The sequence below is a fragment of the Eptesicus fuscus genome, chromosome 5 (assembly GCF_027574615.1).
Source record: "Eptesicus fuscus isolate TK198812 chromosome 5, DD_ASM_mEF_20220401, whole genome shotgun sequence".
NCBI lineage: Eukaryota > Metazoa > Chordata > Mammalia > Chiroptera > Vespertilionidae > Eptesicus > Eptesicus fuscus.
The window spans coordinates 87,734,975-87,759,133 of record NC_072477.1 but is presented as its reverse complement, the minus strand read 5'-3'; the positions used below and the strand labels follow the sequence as shown (position 1 = coordinate 87,759,133).

The 24,159-nt window shown below is 42.3% G+C and overlaps 1 protein-coding gene, 1 non-coding gene and 1 pseudogene across 2 annotated transcripts; all 3 read left to right on the top strand.

Moving 5' to 3' along the window:
* The first annotated feature begins 1,405 nt into the window (after positions 1–1,405).
* On the top strand, positions 1,406–1,512 carry LOC114228247 (U6 spliceosomal RNA). Its single transcript, XR_003614385.2, has one exon. It is a non-coding gene; the product is annotated as a U6 spliceosomal RNA (small nuclear RNA).
* Positions 1,513–3,606: 2,094 nt separating this feature from the next.
* Positions 3,607–23,769, top strand: SPTSSA (serine palmitoyltransferase small subunit A). Its single transcript, XM_008157193.3, has 2 exons — positions 3,607–3,775; positions 22,787–23,769. The coding sequence occupies exons 1-2, from the start codon at positions 3,673–3,675 to the stop codon at positions 22,888–22,890; spliced, it is 207 nt and encodes a 68-aa protein (XP_008155415.2). The 5' UTR covers positions 3,607–3,672; the 3' UTR covers positions 22,891–23,769.
* On the top strand, positions 19,103–20,516 carry LOC114228239 (protein hinderin-like; annotated as a pseudogene).
* Positions 23,770–24,159: the final 390 nt, after the last annotated feature.

Sequence of the window (24,159 nt, the reverse complement as noted above, 5' to 3'; positions counted from 1 at the left end):
GTGATTAAACTCTGTGGAAGTTGGAAAATCTTAGTAAATGGTTTCAATAAGGAGTAGAGGTACAATTCAGACTTCGCAGATCTTGGAGGGGTGTTAGATTAAGGCCTTAGATCTGCTCCCCCATCCTACCATCTTCACCCATATCTTTACCCGAAGCCCATAAACTTGCTCAAATCTTCCTCATCTGGAAACCGAACAAAAACCCTTGCTGTCATCCTGTCTCTCTCTTTTCCTTCAAAGGCAAGCTTCCTGCATAAGGAAGTCTGATTAGCTCTCTTCTTCCTTACTTCCCACTCCCTCTCCAATCAGGTTTCTTCTTCTCACTCCCCAGTGAATGAGCCATCGCCTGAGGCCCACGTGGATGAGACAAACTGGTACTTCCTTTCCTCCTCTGGCTTGTCCTCCCTGAGCCTCTGATCTGCTGGCTGTCCCTTCCTCCCTGGGCTTCCCCTGTACATCTCTCCTCTTTGCTATCAAATCTCAGCTCCTTCTGAGTGCCCTTCAATGGCTCCCTTTGGCCTCTCATTCCCTAAATGTCAGAGTCCTGGTTTATTCTGCACTTTGTCTTCTCGCTCTGCATGCTTTCCCTGGGTGACCTCATCAGCAATCAGGACTTCAATTACCAAGGGCTTACTGAAAATTCACATGTCTTTAGCTCCTCTTTATACTTCGCTTCTAAATTCTAGATCCATATCATATGCCCGACTGCCTCCTAGACGCCTCCACTTAAATGTCTCTCAGGTACCTCAGACTCAGCCTTGTCCTGACAGAATTCATATCTTTTCAGCCAAATTTCTTGCCCTAGATTCTTTGTGAATATTTTCACTGTTCAAGATCTCAGCCTCTTTGCCCCATTTCTAGTCAGTTGTCAACTCTAGCAAGATGGGTTTTGTTCACTAGAATCCCAGGGCAGCTGAGGGATGCAGATCGGCTCAGTAGGGCTGCTGTGGACTGGGGGGCTTTGTACAGTAGGGAGGACTGTGCTAGGAATGGGCACACAGTGAGGGCAGGGTAGTTATGGGTGATGCTTCCAATCTTGGGTAAAGTTACCTGAGTATCACCAAGTGCTGAGGTACTTGGAGTTTATTTATATATATATTTCTTTATTTCAGAGAGGAAGGGAGAGGGAGAGAGAGATAGAGACATCAATAAAGAGAGAGAGAATCATTGATCGGCTGCCTCCTGCACGCCCCAAACTGGGGATCAAGCCTGCAACCCTGGCATGTGCCCTTTGATCAGCTGCCTCCTGCATGCCCCAAACTGGGGATCAAGCCCGCAACCCTGGCATATGCCCTTGGCCGGAATTGAACCTGGGACTCTTCAGTCCGCAGGCCAACACTCTATTCAGTGAGCCAAACCGGCTAGGGTGGTACTTGGAGTTCTTGAATCTAAAGGAACAGAGCTTGAGCTCGCTTCGGCAGCACATATACTAAAATTGGAATGATACAGAGAAGATTAGCACGGCCCCTGCGCAAGGATGACACATAAATTTGTGAAGCGTTCCATATTAAAAAAATAAAATAAAGGAACAGAGCTTGCCCGCATCCGAATAGATCTGAACAGAGATAGCTCGATGAGGAACAGGGGTAGAGGGAAGCCCAACACAGTAAGATCCAGATGTGGGAAGGCCAAGCGTAGCTGGATCTCTTAACGGCAAGAAGGACCCTAGTGAGTGTGGATTATACATGTCCCATGTACAGGTTCTACCTCTGCAGTATCTCCTATGGGATCCTCTTTTCCTCAGTAGCCTCCAGGCTACTGCCTAACCTCGAGTCTTGTCCAGAAAGCAAATCTTATTGAGCCACTGGCTCTTTGAACTTTTGGACATCAAGTTAAAAGTTCTTTGGCTCCTCACACTAGGTCCTTCAGGATATGGTCTCTGTTTACTATCCCGCCCCATTTCTTGCTACTGCCACACATTCTTTTTGCTTCAGCCATAAATGAGGAGGGTCCTCCAGTCCTTTAAATACACCAGGCCTCCATGTGCAGGACTTGAAACATCTGTCTCCCCTTCTCCTCCCCAATCCCATTCATTCTGCCATTTCTACGTTCCCTTCAATATTCAGTTTAAGCACCATTTCCCAGAAATCTTTTACAATCCCAATCTGATTTTCTCTGGGCTATGGTGGCATCCTGCATATAACATAAAAATACCCTCTACCACATCTCACTGTAATTAGATAACTTGCCTCTCTTTCCTAGTAGACCGAGTACTTTATGAAGGCAGATCTTAGTCTATCTGGCTTTCCAACACTGTTGTATTTCTTTTTGTTTTATTTTTTTAATCCTCATCCGAGGATATTTTTCCAATTGATCTTTTAGAAAGAGTGGAAGAGAGGAAAAGACAGAGAGAAACATCGATGTGAGAGATACATGTGAGAGAAACACATCGATTGGTTGCCTCCTGAACAGGCCCTACACAACCCAGGTATGTGCCCTTGATGGGAATCGAACTCAGGACCCTTTGGTCCGAAGGCCAACGCTCTATACACTGAGCCAAACCGACTAAGGCTCAACCCCATTACTTAGCAATGTACAATGTACAGTGCTTGATATTTCTAAATGAATAAATAAAACATTATCAACCATGATAGTTTTAAAGTTTAGGCTATTTAACCTAGAACCTTTTAACACTTAAACAGCAGGCCATTTAGTTATGTCATTTCACATGCTAACCATGCATCCCATTCCTGAAGTTGAGTGCAATGTTGCTGGCCTATTTGGCAGTGGGAAAAGCTTGAATGCTCAAAAATGCATCTCCGGGCATTTCCAGCCCACAGACAGATAGACAGCCTGTCATCCGCAGAACCCGCCAGACCAGCATTCTTCTCCAGACCTGACCTACATGATACCTATAGCCACTAGGAGAGGTGGGCAGATAGACATATCTAGGATAATTTATTTTGTCTTTAGGGTAAGGAGTGCATTGGTATGTTGGTGTATGTGGGTGTGTTTTTATGTATCGCGCAGGAGCGGGCGCACGCCGAGGAGGGCGCAGGAGAGGAAGGAGGCAAGGTGTGCATCACTTCAGAGATGCCTTTCCTGACCTTCGTGACTGGGTGACATTCGCCTCCCCACCCTCACTGAGCACCGATTTCTCTCTCCCTCTGCAATCCCAGCTTTACTTGCATTTGTGTCCTGAGTACCTGCCTCCCCGGCTAGATCATAAAATGCAGGAAGATAGGAACCTAATGCGTTCCAGTTCACCCAGTAATTCTCTTCCCAGTAGGATGCCTGAGGCATCTCCGATATTCCACCAATACTTTCTAGGAGAGCGGTTTTTTGGGCAGCACTGGGTGGACCCCGGACTGCACTCACGCCCCGCCTACCCACAGCTCGCCGAGGCGGGGCGGGGCGGGCAGGCCGCTCTCGCGGGGACGGTCCTGGGGCTGGCGAGGGCGCGGCCCCGGGAAGGGGAAGCGGGGCGGGGCGGGCAGGACGCAGGGCTGCCCCCGGCCGCCTGGCCAATGATCGCGGGCCAGGCGGGGCTCGCGGTCGGCTACCCGGGCGCGCGCGGGGCTGGGCGTGCCCACGGGTGACGCGCGGGCGGCGCAGGCCAATGGGCGCGGGATGGTGAGCGGGCGGGCCTCCGGGCCCGGGCTTTAGGACACGAACCCGAGGCCTGCGGGACAGACTGACGCGGGATTGCAGCGCACGAGTCACACTGCGGGGATGGCGTTGGCGCGGGCCTGGAAGCAGATGTCCTGGTTCTACTACCAATACCTGCTGGTGACGGCGCTCTACATGCTGGAGCCCTGGGAGCGGACTGTGTTCAGTATCCTGCCCGGGCCGCGCGGGTGCGGGGGCCGGGGCGGGAGCACGGGGGCCCGGGCGGCATCCTTCCAGGCCCAGGGCCTGGAGGTGCGGGGAGCGGAGGGCGGGGAGGTGGTCCCGAGCGCGCGAGCCGCGTGCACGGACTGGTCTCTTCGCTGCGGGCGCGCGCGGGGCGGAGGTCCCGGGGCCGAGGGCGGCGCTCCCGGTTGGGGCGTGGGTGGGAGGGCGAGAACTCTTGAGATCCGAGGCCGCCCGGTGAGTCCCTGGACCCAAGATGGAAGCGTCTTTATTGCTGGAAGAAATCCCCTCGGGCGATGGCTAACCTGGCTCGTCCTCGCCCGCACTTCGGCCGCGCCTGCCTCTGGGTCAGTCCCCTGTTCCTGTGGGAGGCAGCGACCGTGTAAGTGGAGAAAATCCGCCCCGGGCTTGGACGCCTTTGACCTTTAACTGTCCCTGATTTCACTGGCACCGATCCTAATTAGAACGCTAACCAGTTTTCCAGCTTTTTAGTCAGGTTGTGAATTTGTGCTCAGGGCAGCTCAATACAGATTTTGGGAAGCAGTTCGTTATTGTGCCTTCTTGGCCTTCAAGATGGGTAGTTTAAAAAGTGTGTTTTATGCTTTAATTTGCTGTTTGCACAGTGCGTAGAAGTAGGGCCTGAAAAGGAATTTGTGGTTAGTTGCAGACTGCTTTAGTAGAATGCTAATGCATTCCTCATCCTCCCCACCCCCTTACTTAATGGGGAGCCTTAATTACTGTGAAGTATTTGGAATTTCATAAATTCATTAATTATTATTGAATGTTTACTATGAGCCAAGCAGTTGTGCTAAGCACTTTGCCTGAATCTCAACTCATCTTACTTTCCTAACAACCTCAATTAGTAACTCAAGCTTCTGAAGATAGGGTCCCTAAAGTCCATGACATTGGTCTCTCCATTTGTCTATGTTGACATCCCTTGATATTATTCTTGCAGAAGAAATAACCATGAGATGTAACATTTTAAAACTTGGGGGCCAATATGAAACAAGCATTTTACACAATACGCTTACTTCGCACAGGGTCTCTCCTTCTCCATGTGCTTTAGTTTGGAGCAGCTTCAGAACAACTTTGCAAATGCACAGTTGCATTCTGGCGAAGTGACTGAGGTAATTTCATTCCAAGCCTTAATAAGTGTGTTTATTTGTATGAACTAACATAAGATTGTACTGAAAGCTGAGTCTTTGTTTCAACACTTTTGAGGAAGCTTAGCTGCTTACAAGGAAATTTATTTTTTACTGGAGGCCCAGTGCACGAATTTGTGCACGGTTGGGATCCCTCAGCCTGGCTGGCAATCGAGGCCTATTGGGGGGGTGGGGAGCTGGCCGGCAGGAGGGGCTGTGGGAGGTTGGCCAGCTGGGGGAGGAGCCACGGGCAGTTGTGGGGGCCAATTGGGGCCCGGTCGGTCGGATGCCACAGTGCGTGTTATAGCAACTGGTCATTCTGCTGGTCTGGTCGCTGGGCTTTTATACATATAGATTGCTGTTGGCATTTCCAAACCTGGAATTTCAGAACCAGAATGCATATTTTGGATTTAATGTCTGAAAGTAAAATATTCTCTGATTTACTGAACCATTTATTTATAGCTGCAGTTTAGTCTCACTCTAAATTTATAGGTTAGAGCTCATGAGGTGTTTCTAAAATATAGAAACATACTTCTGAACACAAACTCATTTAAAAGTGAGTTTAAACAATGTTGTACTAAACTGAAACTCTTTAACTCAGAAGTTGAATGTAGAGCCCACTGCAGAGTCTACTGGACCATGGCTTAAAAATGCTAAGTTGAAAATTTCAGAAATAAAGAATTCATAAATTTTAAATTGCACGCTGTGATGAAATCTTGCTTTCAGCCTGAGATGTGAATTCATACCTGTGTCCAGCATATGTGTAGTGTATATACTACCTGCTACTTAGTAGCCATGTAGCCATTTTGGTTATGAGAGAGCGAGAGAGATTTATATAACTTATTATAGGACATTGTTATAATTCTATATTATATTAATTGTCACTGTATCTAACTTACAAATTAAACTTTATCATAGTTATGTATGTATAGGAAAAAACCAATATATATAGGGTTTGGTACTATCTGCAGATTCAGAGATCCACTGGGGGTCTTGGAATGTATCTCCTGGATATTGGGGGACTACTGTATAGATTTTACACTTAAAAGCTTTTGTTGGCATGTGGATAAATGCTACAGCATCAGTGGTGTTATGGCTTTTCTATGTCATGTTGCAGTAGTAATAGTGTCCCATAAATACCTAGGTGACGGCTTTCTTTGGGATGGAGAAATCATGAAATGAAGTGTAGTGCCTCTTTGACTTCTCATTGGATTAAGTGACCAAGAGATTTCAATTTTTAAAGTACTGCTAAGAACTACAACCAGCTAGCATCAGGTACTGTAGAATCCTATGATTTTAAACCTAAGATTTTTTTTTTTTTAAAAAAAGCTTATTTCAAAATTCACATTTTAAAATTAACCTAGGGTAGAAGTGCAATTCTTTGACGTAAGCCAATCTTAAATTACTGTTAGCTGTTGTGTTTATATTATGTCAATTCAACTTCTAGAATTATTTTGAAGTCAGACATTTACTTACTTTATAGTTTAGAACGTCAATTTGAGGTTAAATCAATTTGAGGTAAATCGTCATTTTAACTTGGAGGGAAGAACTGAATGAGAAAGCTGAATTCCTCATCCTCCCCACCCCCTTACTTAATGGGGAGCCTTAATTACTGTGAAGTATTTGGAATTTCATAAATTCATTAATAATTAGTAAGCCTCACCCAGAACTATTTTGTGGCCAGTTACATGGTTTGGGAAAGAGACATTCTTCAAAAGTACATTGAACACAGTTATCACTACTAGAAACCTAAATCTTACCTAAGATTTAGTGTAAGAGAAATTTGTCTGGCTGTCTGAAAAATGGCCTCTGTCTGAGTTAGGAGTCTTGGACGGAGGAAGAATCTAGAAGAAAGTAAATGCATTAGCTTACATTACACTGCTGTAACTCATTTAATAATTTGAAGTTGCCCTTATTTTAGGGAAAACATAGCTATAACTATTTCTGCATACTTTTTAGGGGCATCCTTGAACATGTGAGTTTGCTTTTCTCTATTTCTTCCCAAATCAAATAGCTAGACGTGAATTAATACCTGTTGTAAATTGAAAGGTCAGTCTCAATTGAATATGAGGGTTTTTGAAGTTTTCTAAGTAAGAAAATTGTAATTAAAAAATAAAATATTTTAAGGAAATGTATCTGTCAAGTCAGACACATTGTAAATAGTTCTTGAAACAATAACATTTATAAATTTGTTTTGTAAATCCTTCTATGCTAGGACCTGCATCCTAAATTTATCTTGTCTTCTGATACCACATTTGAAGTGATAATTAGCTTTTGTTTTGTCAACCAATATTTACTTTATGCACATACATGGTTTCTATCTTACAAAAATGGAACCTGATACTTGCATAAAACAAGGTAACTTGTAAAATGAATCATGTAAGTGCTAAGTGGTATTACAATGAATCCATCTCAGAGGGGAAGTTTTTGACATGTTTCAAAACCTTTCCCTTTGGCAGCCATTAGTGCAAAGGAAAAGACCAGGTTTTGTAACCCAGACAGGTTTTGTAACCAGTGAGACACTCCCTGTAGTGCCTCACTGAATAATATTGTAACCATCCTGTTGAGGGCAGGTGGAAAAAATAAAAATACCTTGTTGAAAAATTTGAAGCACAAGTAAAAGTTACTTTAGCCTTGTTGTTTTAATAAAAAAACGAAGTTTTAGTCTGTAATTACTGGGTTATATTTGTCACCTCTCTACAGCTTCTTATGTTTTCACTAGAGGCCGGTGCACGAAATTCGTGCACGGTGAGGTGTCCCTCAGTCCGGCCTGCACCCTCTTGCAATGTCCGACGGCCGGTTTAGGCCCAATCCCAGCAGTCGGACATCCCTTTCGCAATCCGGGAACGCTGGCTCCTGCCTGCCTGATGCCCTTAACTGCTTGCCTGCCTGCCTGATCGCCCCAACTACTCTCCTGATCGCCCCTAACCACTCTGCCTGCCTGCCTTATTGCCCCTAACTGCTTGCCTGCCTGCCTGATCGCCTCTGCCCCCACCACTGTGGCTTTGTCTGGAAGGTCGTTTGGCTGTCTGGTCTAATTAGCATATTATGCTTTTATTATTATAGATGGCATTTTACACTTCCATTTATTTTAAGCAAAACATGGGCAGTTTTGGGATTATGCTAGGAATTAGTTTCTCTCTGAAAAACAGGCCTTGTTTCTTCAAGGGCAGACTTTTTAAACCACAGTGCTGGGCACACAAATAATGCTTGAGAAACATTTGTTTATATATTGATGTGTCATTTCAAAGCAATTGTATAAATATTTAGCAATGGTAAAAGAGACCTGATTTTAAACCACTTTTAGAGTAGCTTTGAAGCTTGGCTATTTCTAATGAACAGAATTCAGTTCTTGGGGGAGAATTCAAGTTTAAAGAAGTAGAAAATGCTATGATTGGAAGAACTTCCTTGATTTTTTTTGGAGATGTTAAAAAATTTGCATTGCTCTGTCTATTCACTTGTAAAAGGTATATGTTTGCTGAATTCTGTGTTCCAAACGTATTATGCACCTTCTAATTGCCAGATACTATTCTAGATAGTGGGACTAAAACTGTGAGTAAAACAGATAAAAATATTTATTCTAATGCCACTAGATAAATAAGTAAAAAATACCGATGATTAGATTGTTAAAGCTGTGATGGAGAAAAAGAAAACAGAAGAGGCTAGGAAGTAAGGAAGAGGGCGTGTTCTTCAGCTTTAGCTACAGTGGTCCGCGAGGGGGCATTTACAAAGATGTAAGCAGAGCAAGCATTCAGGGCCATGAGTATTGCAGGCAGAAGGAACGGAAGAACAGGCACCAGCATGTTTCAGGGATGCTGAGGGGCCACGGTGGCTGGGCAGAGTGAAGGGCGTGTGAGTAGCAGGAGGCGAGGCCAGGTCCTGTAGGGCCTCGTAGATGCTGGAGTGAGAGTTTGGGCGATAAAGTGCCTCAGGTTTTGAGTAGAGTCACTCAAACCCAGTAAGTTTCCTCACAGACATTTTAATGTTTAATAAAACAGGAAAGTAAGATATCAGAATATACACTTATTTTCTCCATGAAACTTAAAGCTCTTCATTTTGAATAAAAAAACACACAAAACACAATACACACACAAAAAACCACACCCAAAAGCCTAGAAACTGTTTTTTCTTATTCTTTTTTTCTCATTTTTAATGTACTGAGATTTTTAGTAAGTTTCCAAGAAGAAGGACTTCATTTCTACCTTCAAGGAAATTAGAGCCACGTTTCAGGAAAAATTCAAATTCCCACATGTTCTCAGAATGATGCCCCACGTGACTTCAGCTCAGGGAGCCGGGCGTCAGTGTGGTGGGTGCAGGGCAGGAAGGGCCTGGTGGACTGGGGTGCGGCGTTTTGGAGTGTTGTTTTTCGCAGCCTGGAGGAAGGTGTGGACTGGGGTACAGAGGTGGGCGGGGATGGGGAGAACATCAGGCGGACAGGCTGGAGCAGGATTAAGGCAGAATAGGTCGGAGGTAAAATGGAAAAAGCAGGTTGGGGCCATTTATTAATTCAGCACACTTCTTCTCTGAATACCTTGTGCCCGATGTTGGCCTGGGTGCTTGTGATACATCTGTAAGAAAATGAGACACACATCTCTGTCCTCGTGGAACTTTCATAGTGAGTGAGTGATGTAGTATGTTAGGTGGTAAGCATTATAGAGAAAAGAAAAGTAGGTCATGGGGATAAGAAATACTCCGATGGGATGGAGTTGCTGTTTTAAAAAGAACAATTATTTTATTGATTTTTTTACAGAGAGGAAGGGAGAGGGATAGAGAGTTAGAAACATCGATCAGCTGCCTCCTGCACACCCCCCACTGGGGATGTGCCCACAACCAAGGTACATGCCCTTGACCGGAATCGAACCTGGGACCCTTGAGTCCTCAGGCTGACGCTCTATCCACTGAGCCAAACCGGTTAGGGCGGCGTTGCTGTTTTTAAACAGGATACTAGGAGAGGCTTAATTGAGAAGGAATATTTTGAGTAAAAACATAAAGGAGGTGAGGGCGTTCGCTGGGTAGGACCTGAGGGAAGAGCATAGCTGGCCGAGGGTAGAGCCAGTGCAGAGGCCCTGGGCTCCGAGCCCGCCTGGCGTCCATGAAGGCCATTCCGAGGCAGGTAGTGCTGGGCTGAGCGAACATGCTGGAGAGGAGTAGGCTGTTTTTACGGTGAGAAGACCTTTCGTGTGTATGGACGTACAGCTGGTTGTAGCACTGTCAGTGTCGACTGCTGACATCCGAACCTCGTCGTCACCTCTCATCCGGGGCAGGTTGTCAAGCATGGAGATACCAAATGTGCTAAATGAAGGCACGGCAGTTTAGCGAAGACCCTAAGAAAGGCTCGCCTAGTCATCAGATTTAAGGTAAACTTTCCCGAGAATGGCCTTCTCCCTCCTGATAAACCCTCTTTGCTGGAAAAACTATCCGCAAGGAGGGAAGGAGAAGAGACTGATGAAATGGAGAAGCGTGTGAGGGTGAACATCAACCTGGGGATGGTGTTGAGTGTCAGACCTCTTGATGGGGCCACGGAGTAAACTCTTGGCATTTTAGGTACCGTTGTGAGTGAGTGAAGGACTGTAATCATAATATGCTCATTATTTGCTGTTGTTTTTGCTTTAATAGTTAGCTATAGTAGTGTTTTAAAAGTTAAATGAAGAATAAACTCAAGTACAAAAAAAGAAAATGTACATATAGAATCACCTGAAACCCTAAATAGACTTCCAGTAAAAATCAGCATGTGATTTGATGATTAGGTAAAATGCTTAATATCAGAGAGGGTTACGTCTAGAAAAATGTTCTTAGTAAATAATGCCTTTTAGAAAGATTTTCTCAAGGTATTTTCAAACAATATGTGATTTCAGAATAACCTTGAAATAACCTGGACATTTTGCACTGCCTTCAAACTTACATAGAAAATGAATTTCTTCATATAAGCATAACCAATGGACACAGGCACCAGGGGGGTGAGGGCATGAGCGGGTTGGTGGGGTGGGGGGGGGCAATAAGGGGTAAGGACACATATATAATACCTTAATAAAGAAAATAAACAAAAACAAAACAAAAAAAAAAAGGAAATGAATTTCTCAACAATCTTAGTATTTTATGCCATTTCCTTATTTATTTTAGTTGCCACTCCCTTTTGTAGAAATGAATGCAGCTTTCCATTACCAGGGAGGATTAATGGGAAAAACAGCGGTAGGAATAATTGTAACTGGTAAATTAACCCTCAGCCCAGTGGTGTTCAGACTTTTTATGTGTCCCCTAAAAGCATGTAGTGTGTATCCTCTCACTCATGTAGCTAACATCTGAAATCTTTTTATTTTTAATTTTTTTGTTAATCCTCACCCAAGGATATTCTTTCTATTCATTTTTTTAGAGAGGGGAAGGAGGGGTTGGAGAGAGAGAGAGAGAGAGAGAGAGAGAGAGAGAGAGAGAGAGAGAGAGATGATATTGGTATCCTCCTTCACATGCCCTGACCAGGACCGGTGATCGAACCTGCAGCCCAGCCGCCCTTGGTTGGGAATCAAATCCACAACTCTTTGTTGCATGGTGTGGTGCTCTAACCACTGAGCACACCAGCCAGGGGAACATCTGAAGTCTTTCACAATAAACTTAGGCTGTTACAAAAGGATTTAATTCCTTGCTTTTCATACATGTATTGTATTGCTATGTATTTTTTTTTAAACCTTAAAAGTATAATTTTTTTATACAATTCATAGAAAATGTTTATCATATAACCTAATTGGTAAAGCCAGTCCTCATTGTGAAGCCAAGTAGGCAAAATCAGCTTTAATTTCTTTTTTTTTTATCCTCACCTGAGGGTATGTTTAGTGATTTTATAGAGAAGAAGGGAGAGAGAAAGAGAGAGAGAGAGAGAGAGAGCGAGAGCGAGAGAGAGAGAGAAAGAAAGAAACATCCATGTGGGAAAGAGAAACATCAGTTGCTGACTGGGGATCAAACCCACAACTTAGGTATGTGCCCTAACTGGGCATTGAACCTGCAACCTTTTTGGTGTATAGGACGATACTCCAACTAACTGAACCACCCAGCGAGGGCAAAATGAGCCTTAATTTCTGTCACAAAAAGCTCAGTGCCATTTTTCTGTTCAAATAATTCTGTTAACAGTGGAACTTCTATCTCACTTGTTTTTAGTTTTATAACTTTACTAGAGGCCCGGTGCATGGATTCGTGCACCAGTGGGGTCCCTCAGCCTGGCCTGCACCTTCTCGCAATCTGGGACCCCTCATGGAATGTCGGACTGCTGGTTTCAGCCTGATCCCCGCAGGCCTGGCTGTAGTAGTGTGCGAAGTGGCAGGCGGTCAGGGAGGAACCTGATCCCGGCTCCACTGCGCCTGCCACTGCCGCTCGGTAGTGCTGCCGCAGAGGTGGGTCGCAGCTGCGCTCAGCCCAGCATCTGGCGTCTGTCTGTCAGGTGAGCAGCACTCCCGCTGGGAGCACACTGACCACCAGGGGACAGCTCCTGCATTGAGCGTCTGCCCCCGGTGGTCAGTGCACACCATAGCTACCGGCCGGTCATCTGGTTGTCCGGTCCTTCAGTCGCTTTGGCTTTTATATATCTAGATCTGTCAATTAGTGCTTAGTTGTCATCTACATTGATTATGTGAAGAATTTTCAAAGTGGTGACAGGTAACCAGTGTGTAGAGCTTGTTTGGTGAACCTTCATCCTCATTACGTTTTTTAAAAAAATATATTTTTATTGATTTCAGAGAGGAAGGGAGAGGAAGAGGGAGAGAAACATCCATGATGAGAGAGAATCATGGATGGGCTGCCTCCTGCACACCCCCTACTGGGGATGGAGCCCACAACCCGGGCATGTGCCCTGACCGGGAATCGAACCAGCGACCTCCTGGTTCCTGGGTCGACGCTCAACCATGGAGCCGTGCCGGCCGGACCTCGTTATGTTTTTGTGGATGCTCAACCAACTGAGCCACACCGGCCAGGGCTAGCTGTGTTTTTTGATGTGACTAGTGCAATCAGAGACTTAAAGGTTTGAAGTTATTTAGATTAGTGAAGAAATAAATCATACCCATTGGAACAAAGGTCCCTGGCCTTTTCCCACTGAGAAACTACTTTCGATTTCTCCAAAGTCTTGTGACTCAAATAGGCAGTGATAAGGCAGAGTTACAGTTTGGGACAGGAAGTGTTAGTTACTGTGGTCTTGCTTCTGATTACTGTACTTATTTTTAAAACATTTCCTCTTTTTTTATGTTTTTATTTTAATTTTTTATTGTTGTTGCATGAAAGTGTTGGAGAAGACCCTTGATGGGCAAAAAATCTTTATATTTTCCTATCTGGAAACTTATCAGCTCCTGATTAGTTGGGGAGCCCTGTTAAAGAAACAGCAAACAACATGCAGATAAATGGTTTCCATTTGCTTTTAAATCCATTGAACCCATAAAATAAATATTTATGTTATGTCCAGGTTATAAATAACCTCTCTCTGATTGTTCATTCAGCTCTTGAACATACTTATCTTCAGCACCTGCACATATCCTGGCACATTATCTGCTCAGTTCTTGAGTGTTTTATGCAGTGCCTGCTTTATCCAGCGGTGCCTGCTTTATCCAGCGGTGCACTGCGGGAAGAAGCCAAGGATGGCTGAGCTGAGGTGCTTTTCCTCTCAAGAACTTAAAATTCATTGATGGAGACAGTTATAAACACACAAAACAGAAGTCTGCTTTTTAGTTGTTGAGGTCTTTGTTTTAATCTAGATTTCTTTAACTTTATTGTATATTTTTTGAATCATGTAGCCCCCTCTAGAATATAGATCTGATTAATTTGTGTACAGCTACTGATACTTATATGAAAAACAAGAACTTGACAAATAGAAGGATTCCTCTGTCATTTTGTGTATCACTTTCCAATGTATGTGTGTTAGATAACATTGATTATTTTTCTATTTTCTGTGGTGAGACAAAAGTATGTGAAAGATGATTGAGAGTTGGTGTCTAAATGCCCTCTCCAAGCAAGTGGGATCCTAAAGTGTTAATGCAGGCAGCAGCCTCATTTCATGGAGAAGCTCGGGCCCAGAGAGGTTGTGATGTCCCAGGCTTGTACTATAAATTAATAATAAATTACTTTGGGCAGTTCTCAAACATTGGTTTGAATCATGATGTTAAATGTCCACCCCCTCAAATAATAGTTGTTTTTTTAAAAATATTTTATTGATTTTTTTACAGAGAGGAAGGGAGAGGGATAGAGAGTTAGAAACATCAATGAGAGAGAAACATCGATCAGCTGCCTTCTGCACATCCCCCACTGGGGATGTGCCCGCAACCAAGGTACATGCCCTTGACCGGAATCGAACCTGGGACCCTTCAGTCCGCAGGCCTACACTTTATCCACTAAGCCAAACCGGTTAGGGCAAATAATAGTTTTAATAAGCATTGTATTGCCTTTTGTTGCAGAACAGATTTGATTCCAAATTCTCACATCAACTCCATTTTACAGATGAGGAGACTGTGGTGATGGAGAGTTTTTGGCACATGCAGGATTGGCAGAGTCACGGCTCAAGGCTAGTGCCTTGGTGTTTCCAGTATCCGTTTCTTGTATGTGTGTGTCAAGGAGACTTTAAACATTGCGAGGCGTGTTAAAGAATGTGGTGGATTGAGAAATCCATTCAAGTACCAGATAGCTGGTACACTTTAAATTGTGTGTTTAGCTCTATTTGTGAGGATACTTCTTAGGAGGCGAACAGCACATGTTCCCTAACCTTGCAAATGTCACAAGAATCAGTGCCTAAGCATGTCAATAAAACGGCCATTTTAAACGGTGCCAAGCATAATCTCAGAGAATATGCAACTCAGTGTAATGGAACTATTTCCACTACGTTGCTTAAATTGCATTTGTAGAAAGCTCCTCATAGAAGGTGCCTTCTTTCTGCATTCCTTTCAAGGCTAATAGAAGTTCCTCATGGTTCTGTTGTCTGCTTGTTCACTTAGAGTGAAGGTCACTGTATAGTTAAGTCAGCTTAAAATACTCTCTTATTTTTGAGAGCTTTAAGATAATTTTAGGGAATAATTTTGAAATGTAATTGCATAGAAAACTTACTTTTAGAAGCTTATTTAATTATCGTGATTCTGGAAATAATGAGGAGAGATGGGATCAGACTATAGAAACGTTTTTTGGGGGGACACAGGATAAAAGTTAAACTTAGCAAGTGGCTCTGGGTAAAAGGTAAGGTTAAGTTTTATATTTTTTTGAGCCACTTATAAATTGGCATTTGCATCTAGGTCCAGGTGACTTTTGATAATTTTCTGTTTAACTTGGTCTGAATTGAGAATTGTTTATTTTATATCTGGGACCTAAGACTCTTTTTATTTCCTGGTAACAAATTAGATCTGGTGATGCCTAACCCCAGTTTTGGAAAGGAGGAAGTTCTTTCACACAAAACAGATTTTAGTTTAATACCATTTTTGGTTCCATTTTCCTTTACAGTTCTTATTTATTAAAAAAGAGATTACTGACTATTTTGACACTTGAACCCCCCACAAAATATAATATAGTGAATGTGCATGTACTACCAGCTAAGTGAGAAAAGCATTACTAGTATTTTTGAAGCCCCCTTAATGCCCCTTTTCAGTTGCTTCTCCCTTCTTCTCCCCCTTTCACTCCACCAAGTAACCACTGTCCTGAATTTAGCATATACAGTTAATTTATTTCTTATTACCTTTATTCCACATGTATGCATCACAACATAATGCTATATAAAGTTACAATCTCTAGTATCTTTTAATCAGGCAAAAAAAATCTTTAGGTTTTGATAAGTTCTTGTTTCACTTAGGAAAACATCGTGATTTTTGTATGCACATAAAAATTTAAAAGTTAGATAATTTAGTGTTCACAAAATTGAGCTTAATATTCAGATTCTTGTCTTATATGGGAGTAATCTCTGTTAATTGCATGTTCCTTAACTGATATATTCTCCATACTAAATTGGAGAATTACAGTGCCATTAAGAGTACATGATATAATCAATCAAATAGCTGTTTTCAGTAATCACTTCTTATTTGAATCGAATTTGAGCCAATGACCTGAAGATTATTACTATATCATTTCATTTGCTCGGTGTATACTTTTATAAGACATACATAAAAGCTGTAAAAAACCAAAAAGCAATTTGAGAATATAGTATTGCCTAGAAATGGATTTTGCTTTTCTCCTTCGTAGTCGCTATAAAGTGTGTCAGTCACATAATATGTGGAATATGTAGGAAGGCCCACAGGGACTCTAGAGTCAAATACTGTTTCTCAAACCACCCTTTATTGAGTATGTGTTATGTTAGGAGATACAAAACTAAGACATTGTTTCTGTGTTCAAGGAGTTGATAATCTGGATGAGATAAGTACATCTATAAGTAGGTCATGTCAAGTGATACGAGCAGTTTTATATGAGCAGTAGGGAGTAATTAATTCTGCCAGGAGGTTAGGGTGAGAATGAGAAAACTGTGAGTGCTAGGGAAGGCCTTGTGTAAGAGGAGGTAACTAGCTGAGCTCTAAGAAGGATTAGGTTTTACTAGGAGGACCAGGACGCTTCACATGTAGGGAGGTATTATAGCAGCGATTTTCAACTGATGTGCTGTAAGAATTTCTAAAACATGCAATACCTGACTGTTCAGTTAGGGGTGCTATACCTCTTTCCTGTAGATTGCCGAATAACAAAATGACAATAGCCAACACACCAATAGCTGGCTTCCAGTGTGAATGAATCAAAATTATACCTATTTTTTGTCAGATTGGCAAAACACATATTTTTTGGTGTGCTGCAGAATTTTAGTAATTATTTTATGTGTGCCATGAGATGAAAAAGGTTGGAAATCGCTGTATTATAGTATAGCGATTAGTTAAGAACACAGATTTTTGGTGATCAGCTGACGTGGTTCGGAACTGGCTCCATTGTTTGCTCTGATTGGGAGTGTCACTTGAGCATGCTGAAGTGTCTAACTGCTGGGCACACACTAGACTTTCGCAAATGAGAGCTGCTGCTACTACTGTTATTCGTATGTTATTGTCAATCCATATTGCTAGTAAAAGGCAGAGCAGTATGAAAGTAAAGAATGCTGTTTCCTGAGGCTCATGTAATAGGGCTGCGGGTAGGATGGTGTTTGTTGGGATGATTTTGAGCGCTGGGTGGAACAGTGGAAAGTAGTGTAGTGCTGTCTTGGTCCCCACCTTGATCCCCGAGCCCCTTGAGTGCTGACTGCCAATGCCGTTAGCTGCCTCCTTCTCCAGACTGTTGCCCTCAGCCAAGGCAGTTGTCTTGCTCAGGTGGATTTTCCTTCCCACATCCTGCAGCCAGGGATGGACAGATAAAGGGATACAAAAGGTCAGACCCCTTGCCTCAAAGCATCACCAGCTATGTGGTACCATTCATGCTCTGGAGCAGCGATCGCCAACCAGTGGTCTGCGGACCACAGGCGGTCTGTGAGGTCCCAAAGGTTGGTGACCGCTGCTCTAGAGCACCCTTGGGAACTGAGCCCCTGAGTCTGCTCTGTTCTGCTCTACTCACTCGCCTTCTGATAAAACTCCCTCAAGAGTAACTTATACAAGAATCCCTGTCCCAGTCTCTTAATTCTGTCTGCTTCTATGGACGTCAACCTAAGACAGGTAGTTTGGATTAGATTGGAAACGTCCTTGGAAGCTTGGCTTAGAATTTCAAGTGCTATCCTATGGGCAATTGGGAAGCCTAATGCATTTGTTTTTTACATTAAAAATATGTTTTTATTGATTTTTAGAGAGAGAGAGGAAGGGAGAGGGATAGAGAGATAGAAACATCACTGATCAGATGCCTTGTACTGGAGATTGAGCCCACAACCTAGGCATTCACCCTGACCAGGAATCAACCTTTTGGTTCATGGGTTGATGCTTAACCACTGAGCCACACCAGCCTGGCACCTAATGCATTTTAAATGTATTTTTAAAAATATATTTTATTGATTTTTTTTACAGAGAGGAAAGGAGAGGGATAGAGAGTTAGAAATGTTGATGAGAGAGAAACATCGATCAGCTGCCTCCTGCACACCCCTCACTGGGGATGTGTCCGCAACCAAGGTACATGCCCTTGCCTGGAATCAAACCTGGGCCCTTCAGTCACAGGCCGACGCTCTATCCACTGAGCCAAACCAGTTAGGGCCTAATGCATTTTAAAAGGATCACTGTAATAAAGAGTGGCATGAAACGTGTCTAGAGGCCTAAAATGGGAGCTTTTATTTGATTAAGTAAGGAATGATAAATATCTCAATCATTTATCATTGATTAGGATGGGGGACTTAAACTATAAAGTCCCTTGTAGGGGTTGGGAAGAACTGAGAAGTCAGATAATTTGAATGTGGAGAGAAGGGATCAAATAAGTTTGTAGCTCTGTGAACTTGTGAAACTCAAGAAACAAGTTATCTGTTCCCAAAAGACAGTGGTGGGACAGGCATTGGATAAAAGCTCTAGAAATTCTCATTCAAGAAGGGAGGAGATTGAAGGGAAAATGGAGTTACCAGTTCCAGGTGATTTTGAAATCCAATCTGACAAGCTCTATTAGGTTTCAGTGCCTGGAAATACCCTCTTTGCTTTGAGGCTCTCCCCTACTGGACTCATGGCTCTGCCCTTGGCATCATCCTTTCTGTCTCATGAAGGTTTTGGTCCCCTGAAGAGGCAGGGGCTCAAGACAAGGCCCAGCTACAGAATAGAGAATGCCAAGAACTCCTAAGCCTCTATCAGAAATAGCTATCAGAATAGAAAGAGAAACTCACCATGTCTCTCTCAGCACTTGATGCTGCTAGAATGCAGGGACAATAGCTATTCAATAGGAAGAGCACTCTCCCGTCTTCATCCATGGAACTGGATGGTTCCTACTTGAGTGTAGCCAAACCACAAACCTACTACCAAACCAAGCAAAGGCCTAAGTCTGCAAACCGAATCCCTTGTGGAGTTCAGGAATAATTCTTTGAAACCATCAGCCCATCAAAATCCCAAAGAGGATCTAGACAGGGTGCCGTCAGAAACCAGAACATGTGATTATGGATCCCCAAGGAAAAGACTAGCAGATGCAGTCCCTACAGGGAAAGTACCTTCAGAGGCACTGAAGATGAAGGAATGCCAGCACCTTACGCCTACGCCGTCTAGACCAGCGGCCGCCAACCTTTCGGACCTCACTGACCACCAGTGGCCTGCGGACCACCGGTTGGTGACCGCTGGTCTAGACTGTGTTGTGCTGGTCAACTTTCTGAAAATACAGATCATGCAGATCATGTTCATGTTAGCCATTCTACAGACATGACCTTTCAGTATTCCAAGACACACCTGGAATCATGCCATTATTGTGGGCATTCCTGGGCATCTCTGATGCATGGCCAAGAGGTACTGCAGCCCAGTGAAACTGATTTCAAAAAGCAACTATCAGAAGATAGAAGGCAGCAATTTATCCTTAAAAAAATGGAGCTGGAAATTAAAAAGGAGCACCTTCAGCATCTGCTGGAGACAAAGCTTCTCCTAAAACAGCAGCAGCTTCATCAGTCTCACCTAGGCTACAGTTGGTTAAGAACTTAAGCTGTGTTTAAGTCGAAAGAACTGATTGCTGATGAAAGAGCTTACTAAGCCCCGAGAGCTCAACTTGGATGTGAATGGGAGTGACTCTGGACCAAGTTTGCTGAAGTCACCATGTGATTGGAACATCATCATCCATCAAAAAGCACCACGAGTCCACTAACAGTGGAGAGACTAGGAGGGAGAAGAAGACAGTTGGGTTTCACTCACCTATGGAAGATGATGCCCTGTGGACATGTCAAAAGAAATATACCTTATACATATCTCGACCCCAAAGAGGGACGATGACAGGAGTTAGAAAATATGTGTTTACATCTCCTATGACAACAGAAAGCCAAAAGGAGCTTGTAAGCTCAATCACATCATCATTCCAACACGACTCCTCCTGGTATGAGGCAGCTCTGCTGGATTTGGTGCAATCTCTGAGCCCAAAGTTCGCTTCTAGACCTCAGCCCCGTCCCTGCAGAGAAGCTGGAGCCTGGAATCACAGTGCTTGCAACTCAGTTCTCTAAAATCAACCCGGAAGAAGTTGGGGGCAAGCAGGACCCTCCAAAGAGCTACAGGAGAATCAAATTCTGGAAGATATCTTTGTCATTTGACCCCAAAGTACTTGATGCAAAATTTCCATCAGAACTTGGTAGATTTTTAAATATACTGATCTAGGATTTTAAATTTTTAACTGCAAGTAATTGTGTCTCTCCTTTCACAGGGCCCTGTCTCACTAGCATTCTGTTATGTATTGAATATAGAAATCATCCTAACAAAAAGAAAAGTAGTTTGTAGATTGGATGATTAGGAAGATAGTTAATCAATAGTTATATCAAGTAGTTTATCTCAAATAATTACATCAACTATTTTCAAGTAGTTGAAAAAATAGGACTCATAGGAAGAGGTAGTTTTGGAGAAAATAAGTTCAGTTTTGGCTTCGTTGAATTCTAAGTACCTTATGGAATGTCATAGGTAGAAATGTTCAGTAAGTTGTAGGAAATATTTGTCTGTAGTATGGAAGATGGGGTCAGGTCAACAACATGAAGGCGATTGTTTAAGTTATAAGAATGTGTAGGACCCAAGACAAAATATTGGGAACTTCATTATTATCATTTAGAATGCTTTCAGCTGCATGTAACAAAATCTAACTCAGACTGGTTAAGAATGAAGGGAATTTATTGACTTCTATATCAGAAAATCCAGTGGTAGGGTGGGCTCCAGGGTGGTTTGATTAGGGTTCTGGCTTTATTTTTCTGCGATTATTTTTCGTCCACCACCTTCATGAGTCGGCTTTGTTCTGAGTTTTGCTTTCCTCATGGAGGCAGAGTGACACCAGTAATTCCAGGAGCCCATCAGCAAATTACATATTCTAGGGAAGGAGGGAGGGAGGGAGGGAGGGAGGGGGAGGGAGGGAGGGAGGGAGAGGAGAGAGAGAGAGAGGGAGAGAGAGAGAGAGAGGGAGAGGAAGAGAGGATCTGCGTTCCTGAACTCCTGGCAGAAGTCCTAAGCTTTGAGCTGGTTGATCAGTTTTGGGGGCAGGCATTATTACAGAGAGAAGCCTTTACTAATTGATTAAGATCTATTGGGATTTACCCCTGGAAGTGGGGCAGGGTTAGGCTTACACAAAAAGCATGGCTGCTATCTATATTAGGAGAAAGGAGAGGGTGTTTGAGAGAAAAGCACAAAATTCACAAAAGGAACATATAGGAAAAGAGCCAGTGAAACAGAAAAGTGGTGAGAGAGATGGGAGGAGAGCCCTAGGGAGTATCTCAGACCAGGGTGGAAGAGTTTTGAAGAGGGGAAAGTAAAATAGAGTCAATTCAGATAGCCATTGGAGTTGCTAGGAGGTCATTGGTGACTGGAGAGTGATACGAAGCAGCGCGTATGCATACACTTAAAAAAATAAAATAAGCCGAAACCGGTTTGGCTCAGTGGATAGAGCGTCTGCCTGTGGACTGAAAGGTCCCAGGTTCGATTCCGGTCAAGGGCATGTACATTGGTTGCAGGCACATCCCCGGTAGGGGGTGTGCAGGAGGCAGCTGGTCAATGTTTCTCTCTCATTGATGTTTCTAGCTCTCTATCCCTCTCCCTTCCTCTCTGTAAAAAATCAATAAAATATATTAAAAAAAATAAAATAAGAAAAAAGAAAGAAATTAAGTGGTAAATAGAAGGTGGTAGTTTAAGAAGAACTCAATTAAGGGAGGCTAAAAAGGAAACTTAAAAAAGTGGTTATGGGGGACTTTTTACCCATGTTTGCTGGATGAGGGAAATGATTTTAGAATTTGATTCAGATAGCTTGTTTGGTCTCCGCTCTTAAGACAGCTTCTTTATGGCCCTGGACAAGTCACTCAGTGTTTGGTCAGCCTCTAAATATTTCACAGGAACTCTGAAAGATAACATGTGAAAGAGGTTTGTCATCTAAACTATTATACAAGTATTAGTTGATAGTAAGCATATTGTTTATATAAACCATATCTTCTCATAAAAGAATGTAAAGTATTATAGAACCACTAGTATGTAGAGCTGAAAGGTATGAGATAGAATGGGGAGGGGGAGGGAGAGAAAGAGAATATGAATGAATGAATGAATGAATAAAACATGGTCCCAGTTCAGAAGCTGTCATTCCCCTTAGCATGGCCATGTGACTGTGCAGGGAAAAGCTCTTTATTTACTGCATCAATATTTTGTCAGGACCCTTGTTGATTTGCATCTATACAGTTTCACTTCCCTTTGGAATGAGAAGGAAGGAACACTGTAGAGAACATATATTGGTTAGGTTATCAAGATGACTTTTATTTGATGTTGTTGCAAAGTTTAGTGATAATACTAAATATTTAATAGTAGCAGGTGCTGTCAATTTATGTCACTGGTGTATGATTGATTTTAGCATTGGCTCCAAAGCCAATGCTTTTAGCCACAGTCTCAATCTAAAAGTCTTGGATCACACATTCTTATTACTTATTCAAGTTGGTAGACCTTGTACAGTGATTAAATACAATTTTATTTTTATATATTTCTGTTTCTTAGGTTAAACAGCGTCAGTTTCTATGCTTAATTTGAAGCAGCCTGATGCTTTGAAGTATAAAAGGGAGAATAATAGTAATTACCTTGTAAGGTGATGGTGCAGATAAAATGAGCTTTAAAAATGTGGTAAACATTAGTGGCTACAGTTATTAGTTCTTTATAAATACTTGATATATATGAGAAAACACCAATTGAATGGCTACCTCCACATAAAACATTTGTTGAAAAAATGTTGGGACTTAGTTTTGAATAAATTCAGGAAAACAGTAAGTTTTCTTAACTACAACTCAGATTCCATGCTGGTCTCCATCGTGGGGATGGCGCTGTACACAGGATACGTCTTCATGCCTCAGCACATCATGGCCATATTGCACTACTTTGAAATTGTACAGTGACCAAGAGGTGACCGGAAGCGAGGTCCCCTAGGGAAGAACCAGCCTCTGAAGTTGGAATGAGACTTCATCAGATGTCAGAAGAAACTCGACTAGATGTCAGCGTGACCAACCTTATGAATATAAAGACTAAAATTCATGAGTAGAACAGGAAGATAATCCTGACTCATGTGTTGTGTTCTTTATTTTTAATTTTAAAAGAGACTCTTGTATAGTAGTTTTTGTCTATTTTAACATTGTAGTTATTTGTAATTTGATATCAGTATTTTCTTAACCTTTGTGACTTTAAATATTACCCTGTGAAAGCTTTTCTTAATGTAACTTTGAGTACATTTTAAATTGCCTTCTATTTCTAAAACCCAAAGTCATTAGTTGGGCTTTACTGTTCTTGCTATTGTATGGCGTATACATCTGCCTGGATATATTTCTACTCTTGACCAAAGTTTTGTAAGAACTGGGGCAGGGGGTGGGGAGGGAGGATATTTTATTGAGAACTATTTACAAAAGACTTATCTGTAAGTTTGAACTCAGGAGTACAGTTTTAGCTCTCCAGACTCTAACAGCTTCTGCTTTAAAACTACTAAAATGTTTCTTAACAATGAAAAAATAAGATCTTGCTAAAGTTAAACATAAGGAACATTTCACCTTTTAAACATTAATTCTTATGTGAACTCATTTCCAGAAAATTTTTGTGACAACAGGAGGTTAAGTAGCATTATTGTGTAATGCTTATATACCATGGAGTTTTCAATAGACAGTAAATCTGTTTCCTCTGAGAGTCATTACTTACATGTACTTCCTTAAGTTTAATTTCTGATTGTAATGGGTGCTGCAAGTGCATTTGAACATTGCAATAAAATGTGATGAGATGAATTGTTAAAAGCTATATCAAAAAGAAAGGTAAACTTGGTTAAAATCCTTTCTTTCACTATTTGTATTATTTTTAAAAAAATTTTATTCCTTAAATGTAAAATTATTAATTTTTTGATGTAAACTCATTAAATTCAAAGAGAAAAATCAGCTGCAGTGGCAATGTGTTTTTTCCTCTGTGGTTAAATATTGATCTAGTATTTATATTCTGAATTGATTGCTGTGGACATATAAGCAATAAGTATTTTAACATGTTTCTCAACATAAAAGTATTGCTAATTTAAAAAATTAGATATATTATTATTATTTGTTAATCCTCACCTGCGGATATTTTTTCCATTGATTTTCAGAGAGAGTGGAAGGGAGTGGGGAGTGGGGAAGAGAGAGAAAGAGAGAGAAACA